Source organism: Mustelus asterias, unplaced genomic scaffold, assembly GCF_964213995.1.
Source record: "Mustelus asterias unplaced genomic scaffold, sMusAst1.hap1.1 HAP1_SCAFFOLD_2540, whole genome shotgun sequence".
Classification (NCBI taxonomy): domain Eukaryota; kingdom Metazoa; phylum Chordata; class Chondrichthyes; order Carcharhiniformes; family Triakidae; genus Mustelus; species Mustelus asterias.
Window position 1 is genome coordinate 34,385 of NW_027592485.1, and position 18,735 is coordinate 53,119.

The 18,735-nt window shown below is 54.0% G+C and overlaps 1 protein-coding gene across 1 annotated transcript; it reads right to left on the reverse strand.

Moving 5' to 3' along the window:
* Positions 1 to 1,147: 1,147 nt before the first annotated feature.
* On the reverse strand, positions 1,148 to 18,430 carry pofut1 (protein O-fucosyltransferase 1). The gene is made up of 6 exons (XM_078207641.1): positions 18,314 to 18,430; positions 16,640 to 16,822; positions 12,985 to 13,097; positions 10,378 to 10,570; positions 7,117 to 7,359; positions 1,148 to 1,351 (listed from the first exon to the last, which is right to left on the reverse strand). The coding sequence occupies exons 1-6, from the start codon at positions 18,380 to 18,382 to the stop codon at positions 1,163 to 1,165; spliced, it is 990 nt and encodes a 329-aa protein (XP_078063767.1). The 5' UTR covers positions 18,383 to 18,430; the 3' UTR covers positions 1,148 to 1,162.
* Positions 18,431 to 18,735: the final 305 nt, after the last annotated feature.

Genomic DNA, 18,735 nt, shown 5'->3' on the forward strand with positions numbered 1-18,735 from the left:
AGAGAGACACACACAGAGAGGGAGAGAGAGACAGAGAGAGAGAGAGACAGAGAGGGAGAGAGAGACAGAGAGAGAGAGAGAGAGAGAGCGAGACAGAGAGACAGAGAGAGAGAGACAGAGAGAGAGAGCGAGACAGAGAGAGACAGAGAGAGAGAGACAGAGAGAGAGAAAGAGATAGAGAGACAGAGAAAGACAGAGAGAGAGAGCGAGACAGAGAGACAGAGAGAGAGCGAGACAGAGAGAGACAGAGAGAGAGAGACAGAGAGAGAGAGACAGAGAGAGAGAGCGAGACAGAGAGAGACAGAGAGAGAGAGACAGAGTTTTTGAGAGTTAGTGTTTGTCTTCATGAGAGGGGGTATTTATTCTTGTGAGAGAGAGTGTGCAGGCTTTGTCTGTGCACCTGAGAGTCTGTGAGATGTCAGAGTGTGTGAGAGAGTGTGCATATGTGTGTGAGGGTGTGTGTGAGAGAGAGTGTGTGAGGGTGTGTGTGAGTGTGAGGGTGTGTGTGAGGGCGTGTGTGAGGGTGTGTGTGTGTGTGTGTGAGGGTGTGTGCGTGTGTGTGTGTGAGGGTGTGTGTGTGTGTGTGAGGGTGTGTGTGTGTGAGGGTGTGTGTGAGGGTGTGTGTGTGAGGGTGTGTGTGTGTGTGTGAGGGTGTGTGTGAGGGTGTGTGTGAGGGTGTGTGTGTGTGTGTGTGAGGGTGTGTGTGTGTGAGGGTGTGTGCGTGTGTGTGTGTGAGGGTGTGTGTGTGTGTGGGTGGGTGTGTGAGGGTGTGTGTGAGGGTGTGTGTGTGAGGGTGTGTGTGAGGGTGTGTGTGAGGGTAGGGGGGAAGTGAATTCCTTCGATACCGCCCCCCTCCCCTCAGTTGGGGCTGTGCGTTCTCTAGTCTGAGGGTGGGGGGGGGCAGGTAGCTTCAGAGGAGCCCCTCCCCACCCTGCGTCCCTCTAACCCCCCCCCCCTCCCCTCGAGCTGCCCCAGCCCCCTCTTCCCCCCTCCCCTTCCCTCGAGCAGCCCCAGCCCCCTCTCTCCCCCCTCCCCTGGGCTCAGGGCTCATCATGTGTCCCCTCCCCCCCCTCCCCTCCCCCCGAGCTGCCCCAGCCCCCTCTCCCCCCTCCCCTCCCCTCCCCTCGAGCTGCTCCCAGCTCCCTCCCCCCTTTGCCCGGGCTCAGAACTCGTCCCGCGGGCCTGGGGGGTGGTCCATGCCAAAGAAGGAGGAAGGTTTGCCCTGGACGTCCCGCTGGCGCTTGACGAAGGCGGTGAAAGAGGAGACGCAGTTCCCAATGAAGTGGTCGGCCTGGCCCAGAATGTAGAGGTCCGTCTGGGGCAGGGGCGGCTGCAGAGTCACCACCTCCACCTGGGGCAGGAGAGAGGGAGAGAGAGAGAGGCGGCTGAGAGAGAGAGAGAGAGAGGGGGTAGACCCTGATCCCCCCCCAGAACGGGGCCTACCAAACCCCCCCCTCCACAGAACGGGGCCTACCAAACCCCCCCCTCCACAGAACGGGGCCTACCAAACCCCCCCCTCCACAGAACGGGGCCTACCAAACACCCCCTTCAAAGAACGGGGCCTACCAAACCCCATTCCCCCCCAGAACGGGGCCTACCAAACCCCATTCCCCCCCCAGAACGGGGCCTACCAAACCCCATTCCCCCCCAGAACGGGGCCTACCAAACCCCATTCCCCCCCAGAACGGGGCCTACCAAACGCCCCCCTCCACAGAACGGGGCCTACCAAACCCCCCCCCCTCCACAGAACGGGGCCTACCAAACACCCCCTTCAAAGAACGGGGCCTACCAAACCCCATTCCCCCCCAGAACGGGGCCTACCAAACCCCATTCCCCCCCAGAACGGGGCCTACCAAACCCCATTCCCCCCCAGAACGGGGCCTACCAAACCCAATTCCCCCCAGAACGGGGCCTACCAAACCCCGTTTCCCCCCAGAATGGGGCCTACCAAACCCCATTCCCCCCCAGAACGGGGCCTACCAAATCCCATTCCCCCCCAGAACGGGGCCTACCAAACCCCGTTTCCCCCCAGAATGGGGCCTACCAAACCCCATTCCCCCCAGAATGGGGCCTACCAAACCCCGTTTCCCCCCAGAATGGGGCCTACGAAACCCCATTCCCCCCCAGAATGGGGCCTACCAAACCCCATTCCCCCCCAGAACGGGGCCTACCAAACCCCATTTCCCCCCAGAACAGGGCCTACCAAACCCCATCCGCCCCCCCAGAACGGGACCTACCAAACCCCGTTTCCCCCCCAGAATAGAGCTATGCAATCTCCTCCCAGAACAGAGCTGAGCAACGCCCCCCCCATCCCCCCCAAGAACGAGGCCACGCAAACCCCATTACCCCCATTTCCTCCCTAGAATGGGTTCTACCAAACCCCTGTTCCCCCCCAGAACAGGGCCTACCAAACCCCCATTCTGCCCCGCCCCCCCAGAACGGGGCCTACCAAACCCTGTTTCCCCACAGAATGGGGCCTACCAAACCCCATCCACCCCCAGAACGGGGCCTACGAAACCCCTGTTCCCCCCCCAAAACGGGGCCTAGTAAACCCCGTTCCCCCCCAGAATAGAGCCATGCAATCCCCCCCAGAACAGGGCCGAGCAACCCCCCCCCCCACCCCCCCCCCAAGAACGCAAACCCCATTACCCCCATTTCCTCCCCAGAACGGGGTCTACCAAACCTCCGCTGCCCCCCAGAACGGAGCCGAGCAAAGCCTCCTGTTCCCCACTCCCCAGAATGGAGCTAACCAAACCCTGTTCCCCCACCCCCCCCAAGAACGGAGCGGAACAACCCCCCCCCCTCATCCCCAGAACGGGACTAAATAACCCCCCACTGCCCAGAATGGGGCTACGCAAACCCCATCCCCCCCAAAAAGGGGCCTACCAAATCAATTCCTGCTGTATACCTCCCAACACCAAATTACATTCATATAGCGCCTCCATAGCAGCTTTGCTTTTATAAAATTCATTCATGGGACATGGGTGTCGCTGGCTGGGCCCAGCATTTATTACCCATCCCTAGTTGCCCCTTGGAGGGCAGTTGAGAGTCAACCACATTGGCTGTGGGCCCTGGAGTCACATGTAGGCCAGACCGGGTAAGGACGGCAGATTTCCTTCCCTAAAGGGAACCAGATGGGTTTTTCCGACAATGGGTCATCAGTAGATTCTTAATTCCAGATATTTTTTATTGAATTCAAATTCCACCATGGTGGGATTCGAACCTGGGTCCCCCAGAACATTAGCTGAGTTTCTGGATTAATAGTTTAGTGATAACACCACTAGGCCAGAGCCTCCCCAAACAGAATGTCACGCCCAGCCACAGAGGGGCATCGAGTATAAAAGTTGGCAACTTATGTTACAGTTGTATAAAATATTGGTTAGGCCACACTTGGATAATATAGTGTCCAATTCTGGTCGCCACACTACCAGAAAGAAGTGGAGGCTTTGGAGAGGGTACAGAAAAGATTTACCAGGATGTTGCCTGGTATGGAGGGCATTAGCTATGAGGAGAGGTTGGAGAAACTCGGTTTGTTCTCACTGGAACGACGGAGGTTGAGGGGGCGACCTGATAGAAGTCTACAAGATTATGATTTGATTTGACTTATTATTGTCACATGGATTGGGATACAGTGAAAAGGATTGTTTCTTGCGCGCTGTACAGACAAAGCATACCGTTCATAGAGAAGGAAAGGAGAGAGTGCAGAATGTAATGCTGAAGTGTTGAATGTGGTGTGAATGTCGCAAAGAGTGGGGGTAAATGGGTGTTTTTCTGGTTGGCGATCAGTGACTAGTGGTGTGCCTCAGGGATCAGTGTTGGGACCGCAATTGTTTACGATTTACATCGATGATTTGGAGTTGGGGACCAAGCGTAGTGTGTCAAAATTCGCAGATGACACTCGGATGGGTGGAAGAGCAAAGTGTGCAGAGGACGCTGAAAGTCTGCAAAGGGATATAGATAGTCTAAGTGAGTGGGCGAGGGTCTGGCAGATGGAGTACAATGTTGGTAAATGTGAGGTCATCCATTTTGGTCGGAATAACAGCAAAATGGACTATTATTTAAATGGTAAAAAATTGCAGCATGCTGCTGTGCAGAGGGACCTGGGTGTCCTTGTGCAGGAATCTCAAGGAGTTGGTTTGCAGGTGCAGCAGGTAATTAAGAAGGCAAATGGAATTTTGTCCTTCATTGCGAGAGGGATGGAGTTTAAAAACAGCGAGGTTATGTCGCAGCTGTATAAGGTGCTGGTGAGGCCACACCTGGAGTACTGTGTACAGTTTTGGTCTCCTTACTTGAGAAAGGATATACTGGCACTGGAGGGGGTGCAGAGGAGATTCACTGGGTTGATTCCGGAGTTGAGAGGGTTGGCTTATGAGGAGAGACTGAGTAGACTGGGGCTATACTCATTGGAATTCAGAAGAATGAGGGGAGATCTTATAGAAACATATAAGATTATGAAGGGGATAGATAAGATAGAAGCAGGGAAGTTGTTTCCACTGGCGGGTGAAACTAGAACTAGGGGACATGGCCTCAAAATAAGGGGGAGCAGATTTAGGACTGAGTTGAGGAGGAACTTCTTCACACAAAGGGTTGTGAATCTGTGGAATTCCCTGCCCAGTTGAGGCTACCTCATTGAATGTTTTTAAGGCAAGGATAGATAGATTTTGGAACAGGAATTAAGGGTTATGGTGAGCGGGCGGGTAAGTGGAGCTGAGTCCACGAAAAGATCAGCCATGATCTTATTGAATGGCGGAGCAGGTTCGAGGGGCCAGATGGCCTACTCCTGCTCCTAGTTCTTATGTTCTTATGTTACAGTCATAGCTAGGGTGCAGAGAAAGATCAACTTAATGCGAGGTAGGTCCATTCAAAAGTCTGACGGCAGCAGGGAAGAAGCTGTTCTTGAGTCGGTTGGTACGTGATTTCAGACTTTTGTATCTTTTTCCCGACGGAAGAAAGTGGAAGAGCGGATGTCCGGGGTGCGTGGGGGTCCTTAATTATGCTGGCTGCTTTTCTCCGAGGCATCGGGAAATGTAGACAGAGTCAATGGATGGGAGGCTGGGTTTGCGTGATGGATTGGGCTACATTCACGACCTTTTGTAGTTTGAGAGGTAGAGATACGGTGAACATTTCGAAGCTTTGTCCCAGGGCAAAAATGATAATTACAAGGGGGGGACAAGTTCAAGATTAGGGGGGAAGGTTCAGTGGAGATGTGCGGGGGAAGTTTTTTTTACAGAGGGTGGTGGGGGCCTGGAATGCGCTACCAAGCGAGGGGGTTGAGGCAGACATGTGAGTGACGTTTAAGACTTATCTGGATAGGCACATGAACAGAGGGGAATAGAGGGATATAAGCGGTTGGTGTAGATAGGACAGCGCAATCGGTGCAGGCTTGGAGGGCCGAAGGGCCTGTTTCTGTGCTGTACTGTTCTTTGTTCTTTTTGGACCAGGTGTGACGATGCTGTGCCTTTTAGATATTTTAAACATGTTTCTCTGCGGGAGGTTTCGAGCAGTCCCTGGCACTCTGTCAGTACATGTTGTCTGCAGTTGGTGTTCTCCACTGTTGCTGCAGCAACATAATTGGTACCATGTTTGTTTTAATCTGAACTAATCCATTGTTTTAGCCTTTCCCCCTGGGATTGTAGAGTACAGCTTGATTGGGATGATTGACGGGTCAGGTCATATGACTGGGGGCCCCTTAGTGTCCAAAGATGTGCACGTCAGGTGGATTGGCCATGCTAAATTGCCCCTTAGTGTCCAAAGATGTGTAGGTTAGGTGGATTGGCCATGCTAAATTGCCCCTTAGTGTCCAAAGATGTGCAGGTTAGGTGGATTGGCCATGCTAAACTGCCCCTTAGTGTCCAACGATGTGTAGGTTAGATGGATTGGCCATGCTAAACTGCCCCTTAGTGTCCAAAGATGTGTAGGTTAGATGGATTGGCCGTGCTAAACTGCCCCTTAGTGTCCAAAGATGTGTAGGTTAGATGGATTGGCCGTGCTAAACTGCCCCTTAGTGTCCAAAGATATACAGGGCAGGTGGATTGGCCATGCTAAATTGCCCCTTAGTGTCCAAAGATGTGTGGGTGAGGTGGATTGGCCATGCTAAACTGCCCCTTAGTGTCCAAAGATGTGTAGGTTAGGTGGATTGGCCATGCTAAATTGCCCCTTAGTGTCCAAAGATGTGTAGGTTAGGTGGATTGGCCATGCTAAATTGCCCCTTAGTGTCCAAAGATGTGTGGGTGAGGTGGATTGGCCGTGCTAAATTGCCCCTTAGTGTCCAAAGATGTGCAGGGCAGGTGGATTGGCCATGCTAAATTGCCCCTTAGTGTCCAAAGATGTGTAGGTTAGGTGGATTGGCCATGCTAAATTGCCCCTTAGTGTCCAAAGATGTGCAGGTTAGGTGGATTGGCCATGCTAAACTGCCCCTTAGTGTCCAAAGATGTGTAGGTTAGATGGATTGGCCATGCTAAACTGCCCCTTAGTGTCCAAAGATGTGTAGGTTAGATGGATTGGCCATGCTAAACTGCCCCTTAGTGTCCAAAGATGTGTAGGTTAGATGGATTGGCCGTGCTAAACTGCCCCTTAGTGTCCAAAGATGTGTAGGTTAGATGGATTGGCCGTGCTAAACTGCCCCTTAGTGTCCAAAGATATGCAGGGCAGGTGGATTGGCCATGCTAAATTGCCCCTTAGTGTCCAAAGATGTGTGGGTGAGGTGGATTGGCCATGCTAAACTGCCCCTTAGTGTCCAAAGATGTGTAGGTTAGGTGGATTGGCCATGCTAAATTGCTCCTTAGTGTCCAAAGATGTGTAGGTTAGGGGGATTGGCCGTGCTAAATTGACCTTAGTGTCAGGAGGATTAGCAGGGTAAATGTGTGGGGTTACGGGAATAGGGCCTGGGTGGGATTGTGGTCGGTGCAGACTCGATGGGCCGAATGGCCTCTTTCTGTACTGTAGGGCTTCTGTGATTCACTGTCACAGGAAGCGTGAAGGACGGGGTCAGGTCGATGGGGGGGAGGGGAGGCAAATGTGGGAGAATGGGGTGGGGATTGGGGGAGGGGAGGCTTTGGGGGTGCAGGAAGTGGGGGGGGGGAGGAGGGGGGCGTTAATTCCGAACCTGCCCCTTACCTTGGCGCCCACCGCCTGCCCGATCTCGGCACTGAAGGTCTGGGAGTCGGTGGCGATGTAGACGGACTTGGCGCCGATCCTCTTTGCCCAGGTGCCCACCGCCCTCTGGATCTCAGCCAAGCCGGGCAGGCACATCTCCATGGTCAGGGTCCGAGCGTTCTGTCGGCTGTAGCCCACGCACTGCGGCGAAGCCATGAGGTGGGGTCCCACTGTGCCCTCCTGTAACATGTTACAGGCATTTCTCTGTGGGGGAAGGGGTGGGGAAACAGAGAGGATTACCACACAGCTCCATCAGAGACCCCTCCCCGACTGCCCGATGCTTCCCTCATCAAATAAGACTGGGGGAGGCCATTCAATAACATCACGGCCTTCGCGGATTGAGGCCTTGACGCAACTTTTCCTTGCGTCCCATTCCCCCACCCCCAACCCCCCCCCCCCGAACCATAAGACCATAGGAGCAGAATGAGGCCACTCGGCCCATCGAGTCTGCTCCGCCATTCAATCATGGCTGATATTTTCCTCATCCCCATTCTCCTGCCCTTTCCCCCATAACCCCTGATCCCCTTATTAATCAAGAACCTATCTATCTCTGTCTTAAAGACACTCAATGACCCGGCCTCCACAGCCTTCTGCGGCAAAGAGTTCCACAGATTCACCACTCCCTGGCTGAAGAAATTCCTCCTCATCTCTGTTTTAAAGGAGCGTCCCTTTAGCCTGAGGCTGTGCCCTCTGGTTCTAGTTTTTCCTCCTAGTGGAAACATCCTCTCCACGTCCACTCTATCCAGGCCTCGCAGTATCCTGTAAGTTTCAATAAGATCCCTCCCCCTCATCCTTCTAAACTCCAGCAAGTACAGACCCAGAGTCCTCAACCGTTCCTCATACGACAAGCTCTTCATTCCAGGGATCATTCTTGTGAACCTCCTCTGGACCCTTTCCAAGGCCAGCACATCCTTCCTTAGATACGGGGCCCAAAACTGCTCACAGTACTCCAAATGGGGTCTGACCAGAGCCTTATACAGCCTCAGAAGTACATCCCTGCTCTTGTATTCTAGCCCTCTCGATATGAATGCTAACATTGCATTTGCCTTCCTAACTGCCGACTGAACCTGCGCGTTAACCTTAAGAGAATCTTGAACAATGACTCCCAAGTCACTTTGTGTTTCTGATTTCTGAAGCATTTCCCCATTTGGAAAATAGTCTATCCTCCATTCCTCCTTCCAAAGTGCCATAACCTCACACTTTTCCACATTGTATTCCATCTGACACTTCGTTGCCCACTCTCCGAACCTGTCCAAGTCCTTCTGCAGCCCCCCCGCTCCGTGCCGGGGCGGCACGGTAGCACAGTGGTTAGCACTGCTGCTTCACAGCTCCAGGGTCCCGGGTTCGATTCCCGGCTCGGGTCACTGTCTGTGTGGAGTTTGCACATTCTCCTCGTGTCTGCGTGGGTTTCCTCCGGGTGCTCCGGTTTCCTCCCACAGTCCAAAGATGTGCGGGTTAGGTTGATTGGCCAGGTTAAAAAAAAATTGCCCCTTAGAATCCTGGGATGCGTAGGTTAGAGGGATTAGCGGGTAAAAATATGTGGGGGTAGGGCCTGGGTGGGATTGTGGTCGGTGCAGACTCGATGGGCCGAATGGCCTCCTTCTGCACTCTAGGGATTCTATGTTTCTATGTTTCCTTACGACCTGTCCCTCCACATTGACCCCTGCGGTCAATCAGAGATCTGCGGCCTGGAATATATTCAGCCACCCGCACCGCCCACTGGGCCACACGCCAAGGACCACCGCCCCCCCCCCCCCCCGCGAGAGGGAAGGAATTCCCCCGAGTCGCCTTCCTCAATGGGAGACCCCCTGATTTTAAAACGATACGCCCGAGTTCCAGATCCACCCCACCCCCAACTCCGACCCGCAGGGCATCGCAGAGTGCCCAGGGGGAAATGACGGAGAGCACTGGGCAGCGTGAGAGAGAGAGAGAGACAGAGAGGGAGAGAGAGACAGAGAGAGAGAGAGAGACAGAGAGGGAGAGACAGAGAGAGAGACAGAGAGAGAGAGAGAGACAGAGAGAGAGAGAGAGAGACAGAGAGAGAGAGAGAGACAGAGAGGGAGAGAGAGGGACAGAGAGAGAGAGAGACAGAGAGAAAGAGGGACAGAGAGAGAGAGAGACAGAGAGAGAGAGAGACAGAGAGAGAGAGAGAGACAACAGAGAGAGAGAGAGAGAGAGACAGAGAGAGAGAGAGAGAGAGAGACAGAGAGAGAGAGAGAGAGACAGAGAGAGACAGAGAGAGAGAGACAGAGAGAGAGAGAGAGAGAGAGAGCGACGGAGACAGAGAGAGAGAGCGACAGAGAGACAGAGAGAGAGAGAGAGACAGAGAGAGAGAGAGAGAGAGCGACGGAGACAGAGAGAGAGAGCGACAGAGAGACAGAGAGAGAGAGAAACAGAGAGAGAAAGACAGAGAGTGAGAGACAGAGAGAGAGACAGAGAGTGGGAGACAGAGAGAGAGACAGAGAGAGAGAGAGACAGAGAGAGAGACAGAGAGCGACAGAGAGAGAGACACACACACACAGAGGGAGATAGACACAGAGGGAGAGGGAGAGAGACGCAGTGGGAGAGAGAGACAGAAAGAGAAAGAGAGAGACAGAGGGAGTGATAGAGAGGGACAGAGAGGGAGGCACTGAGAGAAAGAGGAAGGGGGTGGCAGAGACACAGGGAGAGTGGGGAGGATGATGGGGGGTGATTGGTGGAGTAGGATGGGGTAGAGAGTGTGCGGAGAGAGAGATTCACATTAACCCTGTAGCTGTGATGGCCGTACGGGGGGTGTGAGAGGAGGTGAGTGTCCCTGCTAGTACCTCGACAAGGTACCATTCGGCCCATCCCACCCATGTTGTGTCCACACAAGTTGGATGGAGTAAAGATAACTGAATGGTGGCAGAACAGACTTGAGGGGCCGAATGGCCTCTTCCTGTTCCAGTGCTGAGGCGAATAGCGTCGATTCATTCCCGGTGTGGGGGGGATGGCGGGGAGGGGGGACTGGATAAATACACGAGGGTGAAAAGGGATAGAAGGATATGGGGTTAGACGCTGGGGCGGTAGGAGGCTCGGATAGAGCAGGAACACCAGCCAGTGGCAGAGGGGCTGAATGGTCTGGTTCTGGGATGTCAGATCCTATCCGAGCCCCGATTCTGTCCTGGTATCCGCCCCCCCCCCCCCCCACCCCTGTCCCCTCACCCCGTCCCGGTGAGCCGGGCAGTGCCGGGGACGACTCACCCAGTCCACCCCCACCCGCAGGTGGATGCCCAGGTAGGGCCTGGGCAGCAGGGCCCGGATGTGGCCCTCGGCCTGGTTGGCGATCTGCTCCGACCACACCACGTACTGCTGGAGGTGCTGGTGTTCCTTCAGCACCGGGAACTGGGCCGGAGCCCCGGGCAGGGCCAGCACCGGGTGCTCAGAGGCCGGGTACCTGGAAAGGGAGCAGAGTGGCGGTCAGCACCAAGACATCAACCATTTTAACACCGTTACCATAGCAACAATAAGCTGGCGGAGGGCCGAGGGGCAATCCTGGTCGCTAAGGGCATGACCTCTCTAAAGGTCAACTGGTTGCTAAGGCCATGACCCCTCCAAAGGTTAACTGGTTGCTAAGGGCATGACGTCTCCAAAGGTAAACTGGTTGCTAAGGGCATGACCTCTCCAAAGGTTAACTGGTTGCTAAGGGCATGACCTCTCTAAAGGTCAACTAGTTGCTAAGGGCAGGACCTCACTAAAGGTCAATTGGTTGCTAAGGGCATGACCTCTCTAAAGGTCATATCTGGTGAGGTCATATGTGGTTGCTAAGAGCATGATCTCTCTAAAGGTCATATCCGGTTGCTAAGGGCTTGACATCTTTGGAGGTCATGTCTGGTGGAGTTTTTTGAGGAAGTGACAAAAACGGTTGATGAAGGAAGGGCCGTGGATGTCGTCTATATGGATTTCAGTAAGGCATTTGACAAAGTCCCACATGGCAGGTTGGTTAAGAAGGTTAAGGCTCATGGGATACAAGGAGAAGTGGCTAGATGGGTGGAGAACTGGCTTGGCCATAGGAGACAGAGGGTAGCGGTCAAAGGGTCTTTTTCCGGCTGGAGGTCTGTGACCAGTGGTGTTCCGCAGGGCTCTGTACTGGGACCTCTGCTATTTGTGATATATATAAATGATTTGGAAGAAGGTGTAACTGGTGTTATCAGCAAGTTTGCGGATGACACGAAGATGGCTGGACTTGCGGATAGCGAAGAGCATTGTCGGGCAATACAGCAGGATATAGATAGGCTGGAAAATTGGGCGGAGAGGTGGCAGATGGAGTTTAATCCGGATAAATGCGAAGTGATGCATTTTGGAAGAAATAATGTAGGGAGGAGTTATACAATAAATGGCAGAGCCATCAAGAGTATAGAAACACAGAGGGACCTAGGTGTGCAAGTCCACAAATCCTTGAAGGTGGCAACACAGGTGGAGAAGGTGGTGAAGAAGGCATATGGTATGCTTGTCTTTATAGGACGGGGTATAGAGTATAAAAGCTGGAGTCTGATGCAGCTGTATAGAACGCTGGTTAGGCCACATTTGGAGTACTGCGTCCAGTTCTGGTTGCCGCACTACCAGAAGGACGTGGAGGCGTTAGAGAGAGTGCAGAGAAGGTTTACCAGGATGTTGCCTGGTATGGAGGGTCTTAGCTATGAGGAGAGATTGGGTAAACTGGGGTTGTTCTCCCTGGAAAGACGGCGAATGAGGGGAGATCTAATAGAGGTGTACAAGATTATGAAGGGGATAGATAGGGTGAACGGTGGGAAGCTTTTTCCCAGATCAGAAGTGACGATCACGAGGGGTCACGGGCTCAAGGTGAGAGGGGCGAGGTATAACTCAGATATTAGAGGGATGTTTTTTACACAGAGGGTGGTGGGGGCCTGGAATGCGCTGCCAAGTAGGGTGGTGGAGGCAGACACGCTGACATCGTTTAAGACTTACCTGGATAGTCACATGAGCAGCCTGGGAATGGAGGGATACAAACGATTGGTCTAGTTGGACCAATGAGCGGCACAGGCTTGGAGGGCCGAAGGGCCTGTTTCCTGTGCTGTACTGTTCTTTGGTTGCTAAGGGCATGGGCTCTCTAAAGGTTATCTGGTTGCTAAGGGCATTACATGTCTAAAGGTCATATCTGGTTGCTAAGGGAAAGTCCTCTCTAAAGGTCTTATCCAGTCGCTAACGGCATGACATCTCTAAAGTTCATATCTGGTTGATAAGGGCATGACCTCCAAAGGTCATATCCAGTCGCTAAGGCCATGACCTCTCTAAAGATCATATCCGGTTGCTAAGGGCATTACCTCTCTCAAGGTCATATCCGGTTACTAAGGGCATGACCTCTCCAAAGGTCATATTCGGTTGCTAAGGGCATGACCTCTCTAAAGGTCATATCCGGTTGCTAAGGGCATGACCTCTCCATTGACCATCACCGATGGCCATGGTCGTTTTTGGGACACAGATTGCTAAGTTCATGTCACAATGAACCCTCACGGGTTCGCAAAGCCGCCATCGGAATGCCAACTGGACCCTGGTGGCACATTGGTTGGCACTGCTGCCTCACAGCGCCAGGGACCCTGTGCTTGGGTCACTGTGCGGAGTTTGCACGTTCTCCCCGTGTCTGCGTGGGTTTCCTCCGGGTGCTCCGGTTTCCTCCCACTGTCTGAAAGACGTGCTGGTTAGGGTGGATTGGCCGTGCTAAATTCTCCCTCAGTGTTACCCGAACAGGCGCTGGAGTGTGGGCGACTAGGGGATTTTCACAGTGACTTCACTGCGGTGTTAATGTAAGCCGACTCGTGACACTCATAAATACACTTTATGAAGGATTACCTTTGGGTCCAGTGAGTTTTGTAATAGGAATTGAACGCAATTCCACTGAATAGCACCGAGCGGTCAAAGTCGACGTGGAAGTGGTCCCAGAACGGTCCAAAGGGGTTCCCATCCTGTCCGAATTCCGGGGTCAAACACAGCGGCAATCAGCAATACCTCCCCAGGGACCCAAACCCCGGGAATCCGGGGACCCCCGCTCCCCCCATTACCCCCAAAAAACCACCATTACCCCAAACTCCCCCATTATCCCAAACCCCCCAGTACCCCAAAACCTCCCAATACCCCAAAAAACCCACCATTATTCCCAAAAAACCCCATTACCCCAAATCCCCCCATTACCCCAAATCCCCCCATTACCCCAAAACCCCATTACCTCCAAAAAACCACCATTATTCAAAAAAAAACCATTACCCCAAAACCCCCCAGTACCCCAAAACCTCTCAATACCCCAAAACCCCCATTACCCCAAAACCCCCATTACCCCAAAAAACCCATTACCCCAAAACCCCCATTACCCCAAAAAAAACCATTACCCCAAAAACCCCATTACCCCAAACACCCCATTACCCCAAAACCACCATTACCCCAAAACCCCATTACCCCGAAACCACCCATTACCCCCAAAAAACCCATTACCCCAAAACCCCCATAACCCCAAAACCCCCATTACCCCAAACCCCCCCATTACCCCCAAACCCCCATTATCACAAACCCCCATTACCCCAAAAAACCCATTACCCCAAAACCCCCATTACCCCCAAAAAAACCATTACCCCAAACACCCCATTACCCCCAAAACCCCCATCACCCCAAAAAACCCCATTACCCCAAACACCCCATTACCCCAAACCCCCATTACCCCCAAAAACCCAATTACCCCAAAACCCCCATTACCCCAAAAAACCCAATTACCCCAAAATCCCCATTACCCCAAAAAAAACAATTACCCCAAAACTACCATGACCCCAAAACGACCCCATTACCCCAAAAACCCAATTTCCCCCAAACCCCCATTACCTCAAAAAACCCATTACCCCAAAAAAAACATTACCCCAAAAACCCCAAACCCCCATTACCCCAAAAGCCCCATTACTCCAAAAAACCCATGACCCCAAAAAACCCCATTACCCCAAAAACTCCATTACCCCCAATACACCAAAACCTGCCATTACCCCACACCCCCCATTATCCCAAACCCCCCATTACCCCCAAACCACCCATTACCCCAACACCCCCATTACCCCAACACCCCCATCACCACAAAACCCCCATCACCACAAAACCCCCATTATCCCAAAACCCCCATTACCCCAAAACCCCCCATTACCCCAAACCCCCTATTACCCCAAAACCCCCCATTACCCCAAACCCCCATTACCACAAATCTCCATTACCCCCAAGCCCCCATTACCATAAAACCCCCATTACCCCAAAACCTCCATTACCCCAAAAGCTCCCCATTACCCCAAACACCCATTACCCCAAAACCACCCCATTACCCCAAAAAACCCCATTATTCCAAAATCCCCATGACCCCCAAACCCCCATTACTCCAAAACCCCCCATTACCCCAAACTCCCATTACCCCCAACCACTCCATTATCCCCAAACCCCCGTTACCCAAAACCTCCCATTACCCAAAAAAAAACCATTACCCCAAAACCCCCCATTACCCCAAACCCCTCATTACCCCAAAACCCCCCATTACCCCAAACCCCTCATTACCCCAAACCCTCCCCATTACCCCAAAAAACCCCATTACCCCAAAACCTCCCCATTACCCCCAAAAACCTCCCCATGACCCAAAAACCTCTCCATTACCCCAAAATCCTCCCATTACCCCAAAACCCCCCCATTACCCCAAAACCCCCCATTACCCCAAACCCCTCATTACCCCAAACCCACCCCCATTACCCCAAAATCCACCATTACCCCAAAACCTCCCCATTATCCCAAAAACATCCCCCTTACCCCAAAACCTCCCCATTACCCCAAAACCTCCCCATTACCCCAAAACCTCCCATTACCCCCAAAACCTCCCATTACCCTGACACCCCCATGCAGAGATCCTTCAGAATGATCTGGACAGGTTGGGTGAGTGGGCAAATCAATGGCAGATGCAGTTTAATTTGGGTAAATGTGAGGTTATTCACTTTGGAAGCAAAAACAAGGCGGCAGATTACTGCCTGAATGGCTGTAAATTGGGAGAGGGGAGTGTGCAGAGGGACCTGGGTGTCCTTGTGCACCAGTCGCTGAAGGTAAGCATGCAGGTGCAGCAGGCGGTAAAGAAGGCAAATGGTACGTTGGCCTTCATTGCGAGAGGTTTCGAGTACAGGAGCAGGGATGTGTTGTTGCAATGATACACGGCCTTGGTGAGGCCACACCTGGAGTATTGTGTGCAGTTTTGGTCTCCTTTTCTGAGGAAGGATGTTCTTGCTCTGGAGGGAATGCAGCGAAGGTTTACCCGGCTGATTCCGGGGATGGCGGGACTGATGTGTGAGGAGAGATTGACCAGGTTAGGATTGTTTTCGCTGGAGTTCAGACGAATGAGGGGAAGAATCTCACAGAGACTTATAAAATTCTAACAGGACTAGACAGGGTAGATGCAGGGAGGATGTTCCCGATGGTGGGGGGAGTCCAGAACCAGGGGGTCACAGTCTGAGGATTCGGGGTAGACCATTTAGGACGGGGGTGAGGAGACATTTCTTCACCCGGTGAACCTGTGGAATTCATTACCACAGGAAGTAGTTGATGCCAAAACGTTGAATGTATTCAAGAGGCGGCTGGATATAGCGCTTGGGGCGAATGGGGTCAAAGGTTATGGGGGGAAAGCAGGATTAGGCTATTGAGTTGGACGATCAGCCATGATGGTGATGAATGGCGGAGCAGGCCCGAAGGGCCGAATGGCCTCCTCCAGCCCCTATCTTCTATGTTCCTTAAGTTTAAGACTTATCTAGACAGCTGTATGAACGGAGTGGGAATGGAGGGATACAAAAGAGTGGTCTAGTTTGGACCAGGGAGCGGCGCGGGCTAATTGTTCCTTGTTTCTCGTTTCAAGGCTGCATTCTATGATCATCTTGCTGGTGCCAGTACAGAGCGAGACTGCGGATAGTTGGGAACCTGTCTCGGGGGCAGGGAATTCAGATGGTGTTCGTAAAGCAGAAGTGGAAATGAATAGGGTTGGGAAGCATTTTCCGACCAGGGCCAGTGTGATCTCCTGGACTCGTTTCGATCGCCTCAGGGGGTCGGAGAGGAATTTCCCAGATTTTTTTTCCCCATATTGGCCCTGGGGTTTTCACTCTGGGTTTTCGCCTCTCCCTGGAGATCACATGGTCTGGAATGGGGGGGTGGGGGTGAGTTAATAGGTTGTGATGAACAAAGCATCGTAGCTGTGAGGGACAGCTCGGTGGATAGGATATTAGGATGTAGATAGGCTGGAAAATTGGGCGGGGATCCTGGATTCAGGATTCAATCCTGGACCGGGGAGCGGCGCGGGCTTGGAGGGCCGAAGGGCCTGTTCCTGTGCTGTATTGTTCTTTGTTCTTTGTCCTGTGTCGATGTATCTATTACCCCAACACCAGGCCCCGTTACCCAACAACCCAATTCCCAGACGTCCCACTACTCCAGGCCCCGGCTCTGCGGGCCCTCCCCTCACCTTCATGGGGCAGGATGACTTGTCGGGGCTCCGCTGGGCCGCCACGTCGAAGCAGTAAGCCACCCTCTCGCCCTGTGGCCAGTGCCTGGGCGCCAGCACCTCCATGAACTCTTCCATCCCGACCACCCGGTGGAATCCCCGGAGCGCCTCCAACTGGAAGTACTGGCTGTACGGAACATGGGCCTGGAAGAGAGGGCAGGACACAACTGAGGAAGGGGGGGGGGCGAATCTCCCGGGGGGGGGAGAGACCCGCGTCCCCGCACCCCTTCTACACACCCCCTTCACCCTCACACAGGAGACACAGAGAGGGGTACTGACTCTCTGACAGTGCGGCACTCCCTCAGCACTGACCCTCTGACAGTGCGGCACTCCCTCAGCACTGACTCTCTGACAGTGCGGCACTCCCTCAGCACTGACCCTCTGACAGTGCGGCACTCCCTCAGCACTGACCCTCTGACAGTGCGGCACTCCCTCAGCACCGTCTCTCTGACAGTGCGGCACTCCCTCAGCACTGACCCTCTGACAGTGCGGCACTCCCTCAGCACTGACACTCTGACAGTGCGGCACTCCCTCAGTACTGACCCTCTGACAGTGTGGCACTCCCTCAGCACCGTCTCTCTGACAGTGCGGCACTCCCTCAGCACTGACCCGCTGACAGTGTGGCACTCCCTCAGCACTGACCCTCTGACAGTGCGGCACTCCCTCAGCACTGACCCTCTGACAGTGCGGCACTCGCTCAGCACTGACCCTCTGACAGTGCGGCACTCCCTCAGCACTGACCCTCTGACAGTGCGGCACTCCCTCAGCACTGACTCTCTGACAGTGCGGCACTCCCTCAGCACTGACCCGCTGACAGTGTGGCACTCCCTCAGCACTGACCCTCTGACAGTGCGGCACTCCCTCAGCACTGACCCTCTGACAGTGCGGCACTCCCTCAGCACTGACCCTCTGACAGTGCGACTCTCCCTCAGTACTGACCCTCTGACAGTGCGGCACGCCCTCAGCTCCGTCTCTCTGACAGTGCGGCACTACCTCAGTACTGACCCTCTGACAGTGCGGCACTCCCTCAGTACTGACCCTCTGACAGTGCGACACTCCCTCAGCACTGACCCTCTGACAGTGCGGCACCCCCTCAGCACTGACCCTCTGACAATGCGACACTCCCTCAGTACTGACCCTCTGACAATGCGACACTCCCTCAGTACTGACCCTCTGACAGTGCGGCACTCCCTCAGTACTGACCCTCTGACAGTGCGACACTCCCTCAGCACTGACCCTCTGACAGTGCGGCACCCCCTCAGCACTGACCCTCTGACAATGCGACACTCCCTCAGTACTGACCCTCTGACAATGCGACACTCCCTCAGTACTGACCCTCTGACAGTGCGGCACTCCCTCAGTACTGACCCTCTGACAGTGCGACACTCCCTCAGCACTGACCCTCTGACAGTGCGGCACTCCCTCAGCACTGACCCTCTGACAGTGCGGCACTCCCTCAGCACTGACCCTCTGACAGTGCGACACTCCCTCAGCACTGACCCTCTGACAGTGCGGCACTCCCTCAGCACTGACCCTCTGACAATGCGACACTCCCTCAGCACTGACCCTCTGACAGTGCGGCACTCCCTCAGCACTGACCCTCTGACAGTGCGGCACCCCAGATTGGCGACTTACGTTTGTGTAGGGTGGGGTGTGGTGTCTGTAGACCACCCAGGGGGGCACAACTAAGGTCCGGTTCAGCATCTGTGCAAAGGCCAGGGACCCCAAAAGATGATCTGCCTGGTTCCCGAACCGTCCTGGATCGGAAAGAGAGAGAGAGAGGGGTCAGGGTTCAAGGGTCAGACCGCCATGGGCCATAAACAAGACTGCCTTGGCCTTTGATGCCCAGGATTTGGGGTAGGGAGCTATACTGACCACCCACGCACCCCACCCCCCTAATCCCAACCACCTCCCCTCTCCCCTTCACCCTCCCCCCACACCCACTCTGTGCCCCCAGTGCATGTTGGGATATCTTCCCACCCTCTTACCCCCTCCCCTCCCCGGGGACGGTGGGGGAGGTGGAGGGTGGCCAGAGGGGCTCAGAGAGAATCGAGAGG

Excerpts from the sequence above, each read along its gene's own strand:
- pofut1 (XM_078207641.1), bottom strand. The coding sequence starts at position 18,382 with ATGCTGAACCGGACCTTAGTTGTGCCCCCCTGGGTGGTCTACAGACAC. Across the intron at positions 13,098-16,639 it reads AGTCATCCTGCCCCATGAAG|GATGGGAACCCCTTTGGACC; the intron begins GTGAGGGGAGGG and ends GAATTCGGACAG. Across the intron at positions 7,360-10,377 it reads TGCGGGTGGGGGTGGACTGG|AGAAATGCCTGTAACATGTT; the intron begins GTGAGTCGTCCC and ends CTTCCCCCACAG.